General features: G+C 42.9%; 1 protein-coding gene across 3 annotated transcripts in view; it reads right to left on the bottom strand.

Moving 5' to 3' along the window:
* The window catches only part of ELOVL7 (ELOVL fatty acid elongase 7), a 33467-nt gene that overhangs the window by 12878 nt on the left and 6895 nt on the right, over positions 1-13694 (bottom strand). Inside the window, exons 2-4 of one of the 3 annotated variants that reach the window (XM_004703587.2) lie at positions 6575-6765; positions 1473-1553; positions 1186-1242 (exon numbers count right to left, since the gene is read on the bottom strand). In XM_004703587.2, coding sequence (XP_004703644.1) covers positions 1186-1242; positions 1473-1553; positions 6575-6765 — 329 coding nt within the window. Of the gene's footprint in view, positions 1-1185; positions 1243-1472; positions 1554-6574; positions 6766-13694 lie in introns of those variants that run through there. The other 2 variants (XM_004703588.2, XM_045285383.1) reach the window with 2 other exon arrangements.

Genomic DNA, 13694 nt, shown 5'->3' with positions numbered 1-13694 from the left:
GTGTTTTTGTTCACCCGAATGCAATTAATTCTATTACACCATGAGGGCTGAGGACCACTATTTTGTAGCAAGGACTCTCAAAGAGTAGTAGGTCCTGGACCAGCCAAATCAGCACGGCCTGGGAACTGGTTAGGAATGTATAGTCTGAGCCCCACCCAACACACTGTGAATCAGAAACTCTGGGGATGAGGATTCAAGACTCTGTCATGCCAAGCCCTCCAGGCCATTCTGATCCAGGTGACAATTTGAGAACCACCAAACCTGATGCTCACTAAAGTCCCTATCAGTGCTAACATCACATGATGAGTCAGCCAACAAAGTGAAGGGTGTCAAGATATGCTACAAGAAATTTGGTGTACATGTTCTGAAGAAGCTCAGATCAGAACTGGTTCTAGAGCCTCGGGTCAGAGATACAATAAGGCTCCGGCTTTCCCAAACTCCTCAGGAGACATAGGTGCAGAGCTTCCTCCCCCTACAGCAAACCCTCATCCACGGGGCTTACTTCTGCCAGGGCCCAGTCACCCCAATTCAGAGCGGATCCTCAACAGGATCGTAATTTAAGCAGAAGAGAGAGCACAGAATTTGGAAAGGCAACTGGGGGTCATTTGGGTGCAAGCAACATTACTTATGCCCCAGGTTTAACATAGCATCCTAGGGTACTTTGATGCATTCATTACAATTAAGAGTATGAATACAAAACTCAGTCACTGTCATTGATCATGTCGAGGCCAACCCCAAAGGGCAGGATAGAACTGCCCCTGTGGGTTTCCGAGAGCGTAACTCCTTATATGAGTAGAACGCCTTGTCTTTCTCCCTTGGGTAAAATACAGTGCTAGGAACAAAGAACCAAAGGTCAGAGGTTCTCTGTTCTGTGCACACTGAACTTGCTCTACTGAATGACTGTCATTCAGCGACATAAAGATGCACAGTGTTGCTGCATGGGTCAAAGTTGCAGGATTATTTTAATCATGTGTCAGATGTAGAAGATTTTTTTTGAGTTTGGGAAACACTAGAAAAATAAGCACATCCTATCTATTTTCTAAAATTATGACAATACAAGGTCAAAGATAATAATGAGTCCGCCTAAGAAGAGGTATTCAAAGTTATCAGACAAGCGAACCACAGAAGCTTATTGTTTTCACTGAGCCATCGAACATTACCCAAATGCGGTGGTGCCGTACTCACAGTATCGAACAACTCGATAAATTTGGAGAAGTAATAAAGCCAGCAGGTGCGCACCATCTGCAGAAGCACAAATATGAGTTTATTTTTAAGACCAAGAAATTTAAAATGCATACAAAACTCCCCACCTAACTCCTTTTGGTTCTCATATTTAATTTTACTGTTCAATATATAAGGCCTGATTACTGAGTCATGAACTCATTCTTCACTCCCATCCAGGAGTGGGAGTACAATTCCAAAGTTGTACAAATGGATTTTTGAAGGATGTGATTTTCCAGGGAGAAACTTACCCTCAAAGCTGTGGGTGACTGTGAATAGTCAACGATTTCACATCGAAATGAGTAACCTGTGCCCCAGCCAGACATCACAAACTGCAAGAGAGCGCATGCATATTAAAGGAGGAAGCGGTTGCTCAACAGCGACAACCAAGGTGGTTTGGATGGTGTCTAGCCCTGAGGTTTGAGCCCCAAGGCAGCAAGCACTGCAGAGGCAAAGACTTGCTAAAACAATTGCAAACTCCAACTGCATCTTGAAATCCCAGGTCCAGAATTTTCAGAACCTCAAACTCCTAGATTATTCATATGAACCGTGTTCCCACTAAACCGCTCATTTTGTGGGATGCTGATTTTAACCCAATAGACAATAGAACACTAGGAGTGTTTTGCTTAGACAGCAAATATTAGGTAAGTGATTGTGTGTGTGTGTGTGTGTGTGTGTTACTTTCTGGTGATTTCTCAGTCTTTCACATTACTCAAAAAGTAAATGAGCAAACCCAAATTCCTCAATGTACTCATAATGTGGTTGCAACAAACCGGCTTCCCAGACCTCAGCTACTGGGTGGAATGTGAAGTGGTGGCCCCCGGCTGCATTCTTCTTGTTTCCTCCCTCAAAATCAAGAGTGACCCAACACAAGACTCAGCTACTGGCTTTGCTTTGGACCCAAGTCAGGGCAGGAAAAAGCTGTTCTTAGCAAGGCAGTTGGGAGCGTGCCCTCTGGACGGACTTTAATTCCAGTGCACCCTCAGAGTGACCTTAGACTTACTAGTGAGAAGAACAAGCTTACTGTTGACCAGGCTGAACTCAAACTCAAAGATGATACTGATATTCCTTCAGCCCGATGGTGGGAGGACCTTCATCTAAAACAGTATCTGAAAATGGAAAGCGAAGGACTCTGTTTTAAAGTTACTACCGCTATGAAATGAGTTGCTGCATGCAGAGTGCTAGCAAGATGATCAGCTCTCCTCTCGTCTGATGCCGGTCTGTCAAGGGCCAGCATTTATCCCCACAAAGCCTTCCTTCTGGGCGGAACGGCTATATTATTTCAGCCACTGAAGCAAACTTCAAGTGATCAGTTTTAATAACACTAAAGCTAAACTTTCAGGTTGACTGTCAATGAGTTTCTGAAGGCAAAGCGCTATGCGGCATTATCAGCATGATTCTTTTACTAGGGAAAAAGAGAGAAAGAAACGAGAAGAACTTGACTGTGTTCTTTAGAAATACATGGTCTTTTTCTGATACTAGCTCTTGGCTTGATTCAGTAATCATACAGTTCATTTCCTAAACTATGAAATCTTGAAAACTAAGGAAAGCACTCTAAATATATTTCATGAATCGGAAAGACATTTTACAAAACAAGCCCACACATTTGCTGCAGGGAGCAAGGGCATTCACCACTACAACAGCTAATTCTGTTCCCCATAACCTGTTCCCTTGGCCAGTGTTCTCATCGTCTCCTGTGCTCAGCCTCACTTCTGACTGATGCAAGTAACTCTAAATCCTGGAGCTAGTATCCACAATTGTGCTGTGTAGGCAGGAGAGGGGAGATTTGTACCATGTCCTGCCACAAACAAGCACAGAGCTAAAGGTGAGAAGGCGGGTCACTACCTTTGGTGGGGATCTAAATGGCTTTCGCTTTTCAGCCACATGTTGAAACTGTCATCGTAAAATTAAGGCACGTGCATCTCTGTAGTTTGAAGCATTTGTCTTCCACCTTGTTCGTTTTTGGCCTGGCATTCCTAGGACCACTTGCCTGCCAGTTTGTCACTCTTGTGATGGCTTGTGTGTTGCTGGAAGCTATGTCACTGGTAGTCCAACTACCAGCAGGGCACTCAAAGTGAACAGGTTTCAACAGAGCTTTCAGACTAAGACCAGGCTGTCCACTTCGGAGGAATTAGTCAATGAAAACCTGTCACACAGCATCAAGACATTGTCGGATACTGAGGGCAGAATACTGGCAGAGCTAGTGCTGGCGATGAGCCTCTCAGGTCAGAAGGTACTAAAATCTGACTATGGCAAAACTGCCTTCTCAACGTAGAGTGAACCCTAATAATGTGCATGGAGTAAAGTTTGTGGGAGGAAAGCTATCAGGGCCTTCATTTGCTGATGTGGCATGACTTAAAATAAGAAAAACAGATGAAAAAATCTACAAATCTGTCTTGAAAGAAATACAGCCAGAATGCTCCTTACAGGTAAGGATGACAAGACTTCATCTCACTTTGAGCATGTTGTCAGAAGAGACTAGTCCTGAGAGAAGAACATCATGCGTGGTAAAGCAGAGGGGCACCCAAAAAAAGGAAGGCCCTCGGCAAGACGATTGATATAGTGGCTGCAACAATGAGCTCAAACATAAGGACACTTGTGAGGATGGTGCAGGACTGGGCAGTGTCCTTATGTTGTTGTACATAGGGTCGCTATGAGTTGGAACCAACTTGATAGGACTTAACAACATTCTTAGGGCAATGTGGTAGTTAGGGATTTGTATCAACTTGGCTGGACCATGATTCTCCGTGGTTTGTAATTCTCTTCTGAAGAGACCTCCTTGGGGGTGTGGCCTGCTTCCCAAATAAGTGAACACTGAAAAAACATGCTTGCTTTTTGCTGGGTCTGAATCCTACATATGGTTCATCATCTGACCTCCAGATCTTTGAACTTGAGCAGTGACCTGCTGATCCTAGTTGCCAGCAGCCGGCCACTGTACCTTCCAGCCTTGGATTCATTCACCCGATCTTGGATTCATTAATCCCTGAAGCTAATAAGTCAGGAGAAACCTCCAGTCTGATATCCAACATATGGATTTTGGAACCTAACTTCCTCTACAGCTGTGTGAGCCTCATACACACATCAGTAAGCCTCATTAGTTTTACTTCTCTAGAGAATGCAGGCTAAGACAAAAACGCAAACCCACTGCCATCAAGTCAATTCCAGACTCGTGGTGATCTTATAGGACAGACTAGAACTGGTCCTTTGGGTTTCTAAGGCTGTGAATCTTCACTGGAGCAGAAAGCCTCATGTTTGTCCTGTGGAGCTGCTGGTCCGTTATAACAGCTGACCTTGAGGTTAGCTTTGTGTACGACTTGAGGTCACCTCTGTATACACCTCCACACAATATACCGAATGTTTACATGTGCCTGAAGATGGCACACTGCTTGGTTCCAAAACTCTCTTTATATAATATTTTGTTTAAGAACATTCCAATAGTCTATTAAGCAATACACACAGACATATATGAGGGGACTTCAAAAGTGAATTTTCCCACAAACTTTCTGATGTCCCTTCATGTTTCTATACATGTCTGTGTACATAAATGCACACATATATACACCTAGTAATAAAAAAGAGAAGTAGTTTATACTTGGCAAGTAATCAAGTCTGAAGCTACCATATAAACAATTGAGATGTTAGTGGCTAATGGGAAATGAACCCTGACTCAGTGTCAAGTATCTGAAACCTTCTTTTATTTGTAGTTGCAAAGGCATGCACCAAAACGCAATGGGTAGAATTGGTTCCTTCCAATCTTGAGAATGTTTAGATGCCATGCATACGGTTTTCAGTGGTGACTTCCTCTGAAGTGGGCAGACGATTACTTCTTTGTAGAGGCTAGGATGGTAAGACTTTGTCTTACATACTTTAGACATGTTGTCAGGAAAGGCCAGTCCCTCAAGAAAGACATCATGCTTGGTAAAGGTGGAGGGGCAGCGAGAAAGAGGCAGGTCCTTAATGAGATGGGGTGACACAGTGGCTGCAACAAAGGGCTCAAGCACAGGAACAACTGCGAAGACGGCATGGACCGGGCAGTGTTTGGTTCTGTTGTGCACAGGTGGGTTATGAGTTGGAACAGACTTAATGGCACCTAACAACAACAACAACAACAGCAAGCTTGAGAACTGGATTCAGGCACAGAGCCTACAAATATCTGAACCTGCGGGACCTCAGAGGCAAGTTGATTCAATCCTGGCTCTAAGTACCCAGAGCGGTAAGTGCTTACTCACACACAGACGGCTAATTACATGTAGAACCAGAGCTAATCACGCCTCGGTTCCTAGTTTTCTGGGTGGCTCTACACACTGTATTGGTATAGGACGTCCTATCTCTGATGACATATGAAAAGCATGTGTTTTCTGTCCTCTCCATCCCTGTGGCTCTTTCTCTTTCAGTTGCTCAGACTCCGGAAGAAATAGTAAGAGCGGCCCCTGGGCTAATTTTGAAAATAAAGTAGAAGAAATGGAAGGCAGCAAAGTCAATCCAACCTGCAGTGGGCCTATGATAAATAAGGCTAATGCAGATGAAAGGTGGCCCAGTCATGTGGATTAGCAGCAGGACTGACAAGATTGAAAAGATGCAGGTGGAGGGGTGTGACATCATGAGAGGCCAGAGAGGTCAAGCTGGGCCTTGAGTGAGTCCCATTTGTGAGTAAGAGCAAGTTGTGAAGCAGAGGAAGGAAGGAATAGATGATGAGGGAGCCAACTAGTGCATTGGACAGGACGCATAGAATTCTAGAGAAGCTAATGCATGGAAGTGGTTGAGGCACATTAAAAGCTGAGGAGAAAGAGGATCCATAAGGGAGCTTTTGAATCTGCATTCTCTTAAATACAGTCAAAAGACCGGTCCCTTCACCAACCACCTCCATGAGTCTCAGTTCTCTGTTCACTCCACTGTACCCATTTGAATATGCAGAAGCCAGAAATGCCTACCATGCTGATGACAGCTTGCTAGAGAATCAGACTAACCTCTGATTTAGACAGATCTTGATTAAAATATCAGATTTCTAGTTATCAGCTATGGTAATTTGAGTAAGTTACTTAATTTCTCCAGGTTCCTAAAACTACTATTTGTGGATTCACCAAATCCCTTGTGAAGGTTTACTACAAATCAGTTCCCTGAGGACATGTTGATGTTTCTCACCAACTGAGAGGGAGACTGTGCTAACACTCTCTGGAGGATTCGTTATCTGACCTAAACATGAAAAATGTTAGAGAAATATCTGCTCTCGTGAGCTCAGTTTCTAAATTCTCTTAAATCTCAAAGAGTTGCTGTTATACTTATGGATAGATAATGACATTTGTGCACAATGACTCAGACCACATTTTCCATTTGGAAGACTGAAAACACTTGCCTCATAACACAAATACACAGAAAAAAGTACTATGAAAAAATTGTACGTTATCATCGCTCTCTTGAGTTCAAAGGGCTTTCGGTTCTCCATGAGCTTTGGTCCCAGAGAAGTGACAAAATAGACATAGAGTCCAAGGATGATGGTTTGTGGAAGAGGCGACGCCATGAGGAGCCAGTCTTCAACTCTGGGATCTAAGAGAAAAGCAAGATGTAAGTGTACACTCACTTGTCCAAGTGATAACTGACAGGCAACCAACATTCTTTAAGCAAGTAACTAGATCCTAACGTTGACCATGGATTACAGGGGTATCTTTGGGAAAGGTGAAATCAAGGGGACTAACAGACGATAGTAAAATAGCTATGATTAGAAAAGGAGGATTTTTATCACCGCATGTGCTTCCAACAGCAAGGGGTGGTATTAGTAGCTCAAACCTGGAAGAGAGCATCATATGGAAAGGCCTTCTTTGAAAAGACCCGTGGCCTTCAGTTGAAGGAGTCAGCAGACCCAAGACAAGTCTACCAGAGGACAGAAGAAAAGATACCCTCATCCATCCTTCTCATCAATCTTCTGAGGCTCTCAATTAGCTGAAACCAAATAGAAACCAAAAGGCAAGGGAGCTGGCGATGGAGGTAGTTCGTAGTGGTTAGCCTCCGGGACCCAGCACAGGAGGAGCTGTGGATGTGGAACACAGCGGACATGTAGCAAGACCCATCACCTGTTCTCTACCCAAAAACCCAGCCCACTGCCATTGAGTCAGTCCTGACTCACAGCAGTACTGTAGGGCAGAGTAGAGCTGCCCCTTTGGGTTTCTATTACTACAGCTCTTTATGGGAGTCGGAAGCTTCCTCTGTCTCCTTAGGAGCAGCTGGTGAAGTTGAACTGCTGACCTTGCAGTTAGCAGCCCAACTTGTAAGCCAGTAAGCCACCAGGATGCCTCCACCCATCTATAACCACCGACAGCTGAAGAGTTTTCCAGGCTTTCTTCTACATGTACAAGTAGTTTTGCTTGTTTCCTAACTGTTTTCCTTCCTCAAGAAAACCCCAGAGCTGAGTGAAAACCACAGCATCATCTAATTCTCTAAAACATGGTGTCGGACATGAGGGCTATCTCACACTTTTGAGCAAAAAATAAAATCCTAGCCATACAATCACATTTATGGAAACTTACCTGACAATGCCAGGCCTGCAGAGTTGGATCCATTAAATAATGCAATACAAGACGAAATGAGATTCATTCTAAACTTTTTAAAGTAGTTCCAGTATAATTTTATCAAATTACCTCATGAATGAAAGTGAATGTGGGCAAGGTTCCACGTGCACCTCTGACGCAGAATTAAATCTCGACTAGCAGCTATGTGCGAAATATCATCACTTGATGAATTACAAAAGAGGGATGGGGGGGGCATGCAACACTTAATCATTTAAGTTCATGACGTGCCCAGTTACTGAAAAGCATTAAGCAACCCTTCACATCTGACGTCCCGCACTTCGCAAGCATCTCCTCAACAGAAGCACAGGACACGAGGCTCACTTGGTCTCAGCTTCTGTCCCAGAAAATTCACATTTCACAAACACTCTGGTGTCCTCAGGAATAGCATTAACTATTAAAATTGGTTTAATCAGCATCGTTCAAAATGCTAACGCATACTGCTTTACAAATTAGAGGATAAGGGAGAGGGGAGCATCAGATTCAACAATCAGCTCTAAAACAGGTGCCTGCATAATTATGAATTTAATATGCTACTTCTCTATCAGAGTCTTATATTGTAGTAGCTGTGCATTTCTGTAATGCCAGAAGTTATGCCACTAGCATTTCAGTTGGCGGGAGGGTCACAGATGTCAGACTCTTCCGGATAAAGCAAATTTAGGAAGGAGTACCTGGTGATGTACTTCTAAAACACCACTGGCCTGTGAAAATCTTGACAGGGCTAGAAGATGAGTCTCGCAGGGTGGAAGGCAAACTGCAGTAGAGTCAACCTTACTGGTGTGAATGGAGTATGGTTTGGGGGACTTTCATCTGATGATATGACATGATTCAAAATGAGAAGAAACAGCTGCAAAACCAAAAACTTACTGATGGAAAATATGGTTGTTGAACAGCAAACATGTTGACTGTACACATGGAGTTCACCAGATGGAATACCCTAGAATCAAGTCAACCACACTGTAAAAAAGATGATGAAAAAGGTCAATTGTCCCCAGGCAGAACAAAGCCCAGGCTTGACTGCAGAGTGCACTGCAGAATATGCACATTCAAATGGAAGCGGGGAGAGACGAAGCTAGATCCACTAGAGCCAAAGTCTATCCCAACTGAATTCAGAAGCGATCTCAAGAAGAGATGACGAGGGAAACAAGCTGACCAGACTTCGAAAGGTGACTTGAGGAGACACAGTGAAATATGATCATGAAAGGCACAAGGATTGGAGATAGGTACTCGGAAAGGAAGAACACGCTCAAGATGTCTCAAGATGAAAAAACGGAAGGGAAACTCCCAAGTCCTGATTGGTAATACCGACTCTATGGGCAAAATACTGAACAGCGCAGTAAGCATCAAAACAGAGGGGAGGAATATACGGAGTCACTGTACCAAAAAGAAGTGTTCCACGGCCATCCATTTCAGGAGGTAGCACATGATCAAAGAGGAATGGTTTTCAAGAAAGGGGACCAAGCCAAGCTGCAGGCATTAACAAAACACAAGACTTCGGGAAATAACAGAACACCAATTGAGATGCGTCAGGTGCTCACTAGTCTATGACAAAAAAGTGGTATGTATGATATGTGAATTATATGCTAATAAAATTAGAGAAAAAAATTGGCCATCTGACTGGAAGAGATCCATATAAGTTTCCATCTCAAAAAACAAGTGGACAGGGTGTGGAAATTATAAAACAATATCCTGAATATATGCCTCACAGAAAATTATGCTGAAGATGATTCAAAACCAGTTGCAGCAGCACTTGGATAAGGAACTTCCAGAAATTTAAGGTAGATTCCAAAGTGGATGTGGAATGAGGTCGATCATTGCTGATGTCAGCTGAATCTTGGCTTCGAGGAGAGAACCCCTCCGTCGTACTGGTTATGCAAAACTGCACACAGTTTTGATGGTGCAGATTCTAACAAATTGTGGACAACACTGTAAAGAATGAGAATTCTAGAACACTAACTTGTGCCCACGCTGACACTGTACACAGACCAAGAGGCAGTCTTTCACACAAGGGGATACAGTGTGCTTTCAAATCAGGAAAGGTTTGTGTCTGGGTTGTATCCATACCCATGCTTACTCACTCTGCATTCTAAGCAGTAATCTGAGAAGCTGGGCTATGCGAAGACAATATAGCATCAGGATTTCAGGAAAACTCATGAACAGACTGTGATGTACAGATGACATAACCTTGCTTGCTGAAAACAAAGAACTTGAAGCACGTATTATTAAAGATCAAAAACTAGAGCCTTCAGTATGGATTACCTCCCAGTGAAAAGAAAATAAAGATCCTTACAACTGAACCAATAAACCAGGTCATGATAAACAAAGAAAAGATTGAAGTTCTCATGGATATCATTACTCCATAATCAATGCCCATGGAGTCAGAAATCAGGAAAACACAGCACATTCTCTTTGGGCAAATCTGTGACAAAAGACCTTTGAAACGGCTGGTGAGCAAAGATGCCCAAGCGTTGGTGATAAATCCTGAATTGGATCTCCCAGGGCTTGTCAGAACAACAATCCATCTTGGAAGACGTGTAGCACAAACGTTTCCTAGACGCGGGGATGGCGAGACTTAGATCCATATACTTGGCGCACGTTATCAGAAGGGACCGGTTCCTAGAGAAGGACTTGGTAAAGTAGGTGGCTGGCAAAAAAAGAAGACCGTCAACAAGGTGCAAGGACAGGCTCCAACACAGCGACGCAGGTAGGACAGTGCAGGACTGAGCAGGGGTTCTTTCTGTGTTGCCTCCACAAAGGGCACAATCTAGATGAAAGAAGCCGCAAAACCAGCAGGGAAGGGAGATTGTCCAACACATGTTAACAGATATAAGGTGTTGATAGGAAAATTAACTGCTGGAAGAGAAATAAATTCATTCCTTACCTCATATCCTGCACAAGCATGTTCCAAACTATGCACAGGAATCAAGTTGTTTTTTTAAAGACTTTTCACAAAACAAGGGAGGGTGTGTCTATTGCAAATACCTGGTCAAACAATCACGGTTGTGTGTGTGTGTGTGCGCGCGCTCAAGGTTTCTTAGTGTTGCATGGCTATTGTGAACCGTGAAGATGGGAAGGGTAGGATGCACTATTCCCCAAATTTAATTGGCCATAGATTTCTGACTTTTTTGTATAACACCTTTTAACATGTCAAGGAACTTATACGCCATGGGACACAGTTTGTAAATAGAGCCATGCGTTGAAGTATGTACTCTTCTAAATTATACCATTAAACGTCGGCAGGGATAGGTATAAATATGGGCATTTTACATATATTAATCTAAATTTCTCCTTAATAGTTACGAGAAAACACATACAGAGGTTAAACACAGAGAATAAGACACAGGTAGAAGTTTTGAAAAACACCTGGATTTTTTGTTTGCATGACTACACCATCGCTGAGATTGGACAGAGGATAAGGAGGAAGATGAGCCAGGAGAAATAGCTTATATTCTGGAGACTCTTACATGTGGGTGCCTGAAAAATAGTCCTCCTGAGACTTCTACTGACAGCCCCATGGATGGATCCAGAATCAGAAGACAGATGTTGGCTGGATGTGCAGCTTGGAGAGCCAATTTTACATACATGATGGATAGTGAAAAATGGCTTAGGAAGCGTGGGGACAGTGAGCAGCGTAAGTAAGAGGCTAAAGTCAGAATCCTGGGGATTCGACCTATAAAGGGTGAGCGGTGGAAGAGACGATGGGAACCAGGGAGCAGCAGCAGAAGGAGAAGTAGAAGGAAAACCCTGAGAATGAACTATCGTAATGCCAAGGGACAAGTCAAATTTTGGGAGGAGCTGAAGTATCAAGTGAGGGCTGAGAAGTGTCGCTGATTTAAGAAAAGGAAATCATTGAGGCTGAGCAAGAACATGTTAAGCATAGCATCAGGCAGTTCTAGAAATTTAACAAATGTCTGCTGATAGACATTCCTAAAATACGAAGTTCTTCACTGGGTGTCCCAAAACTATCTGTAGAGTACGTCAGGCTGAGCTGCTGGCAGATCCCCTCTGGCTGCAGGCAAGAGATTCGAACAGCCTTACTATCAGGCAGAGACCCCTGTCAGCCTGATGCCTCTGGATCGAATGCCATGGCTGAGCATTGCCTCCCTGGATTGTTCTGGGTGCAAGTGTTTCTTCACTGTTCACAGCAAAAATTTCTTCCCTAGTTTTTTGAATGTTGATGGGGGTCTTTTCTTTCTTACTCGTTATTTGTATTTTTGTCTTTATATTATTATTATTTTATCCTTACCACCACAGTTCAATTTTGTTTTTTATTGTTTCTGTTGAATTTCCCAGTCTGTGAAGCACAGGAGGAGTGGCTGGATAGTGATAATAACTGATACAAGAGTTTATAGGGGATGTAGGGGTGGAGGATGGGTGATGATAGGGAGGGAAAGGGGATTTAGGGAGTAAACAATGAAGAGGGGAAGGGGGAGAGAGCACTAGAACTGATTGTGATTGTACAACTCATTTTAAAGGCGATTTAAACACGGAGGGTGAGGGTGGGGGGAATGTTCTAAAATTGAAGTGGTAATGATTGTACAATTCTTCTTGATACGATTGAACTATTGAATGGTATGATGTGTAAATTATGTGCCAATAAAACTGTTGGGGGAAAATAACAATAAAATATTTTAAAAATCCAAAGTTCTGAAAATTTGAAAAACATGCTTTCCTATTAACGTATTTCACTTGAAAGCCTTGGCATCAACTCCCACAACACACATCACTGAAGGCTTACATTGTCTCTATCAGTGCCCCGTTAACAAGCACAAGTTTCCTAGGACATCTGGTTGTCACATGCAATTAAAGTAGCCACAAGGCACCCATGCCACAAGCCTGCGCCTTATAAAAGAAGGCTCAGTAAATTAAAGATTTCACACAACTTGGGGCTGACAGCCTGTTAGGACAGATCCAATTTTAATGGACCTTTCTAATCAGTGGGTAATATAAAACCTTAAGTACACAAACAATATAGACTATATGATAGGGTATCGATGATTTCCTTTTTTTTTTTCATTATAACAGTTTTAAATATTTCCGTGATTGGCAGACACCAGCTGTCTGACTGAACAGCAGGAGTCTTTAAGGACCAGTCAAGGAATTCCTGAACTAGAGCTGCATTTTATTTCGCCCTTTCATTGGCTCTGCAGGAAAAACACAGGCAGGACAAAGGCTCAATGACATCCCCAGCCCGGCAGGAAAACAATTTTACAATAAATATCATTTTCCTGTAATTCTAAATTTCTAACAGGCCTTCTCTTAAGATGTTGTAGGTTGGTATTTGGTTATATATATATTTTTAAATCAGTACATTTTGGGGGGAAAGTTGGTGAATTTAATGGCATGTTATTTTCAAAGTAAAATTTTTGTTTTAAAGTATCAAGTTTTTTGTTTTCTTTCAACAAAGCCGTAGGATAAACCCACCAGGATTCTCATTCTGGCTTCTCACTGACCAGTTATGTGACCGTAGGTGATTAACTTTATTGTGGTGAGTTTCTCCATCTTTGAATTGGCATAATGGTTACACATTGGGCTGCGATCCCAAAGGTCAGCAATTCGAAACACCAGCCGTTCCGCGGGAGTTAGACTGAGTTTTCTATCCCCATAAAGAATGACATCCACCCTATCCTGTAGTATAGGGTGACTATGGGTTGGCAATGACTCAATGGCAGTGAGTTTGGTTTGGGGTTTGGCATTTCATAGTAGGTCGAGGGTGATTATTACATGTAGAGAAGAGCCTGCACATGGTCGCTACTGTTGTTATCACAGATCTCAAGTGGGTTAACATAGGAGAGTCGCTTGTATTTATAAATGGTGTGGAAGAAGGAGGAGGAGGAGGAGAGGACATTAGATGATAATTCTAGGGCCTGGGCTTCAGGCATCCATATTTTCACGAGCTGTCTAACTGGTAAA

This window comes from Echinops telfairi, unplaced genomic scaffold (genome assembly GCF_000313985.2).
Source record: "Echinops telfairi isolate 266 unplaced genomic scaffold, ASM31398v2 ScPeMD7_7469;HRSCAF=8507_1, whole genome shotgun sequence".
NCBI lineage: Eukaryota > Metazoa > Chordata > Mammalia > Afrosoricida > Tenrecidae > Echinops > Echinops telfairi.
The sequence above is the reverse complement of the archived record's forward strand: the minus strand, read 5'-3'. Positions and strand labels throughout refer to the sequence as shown.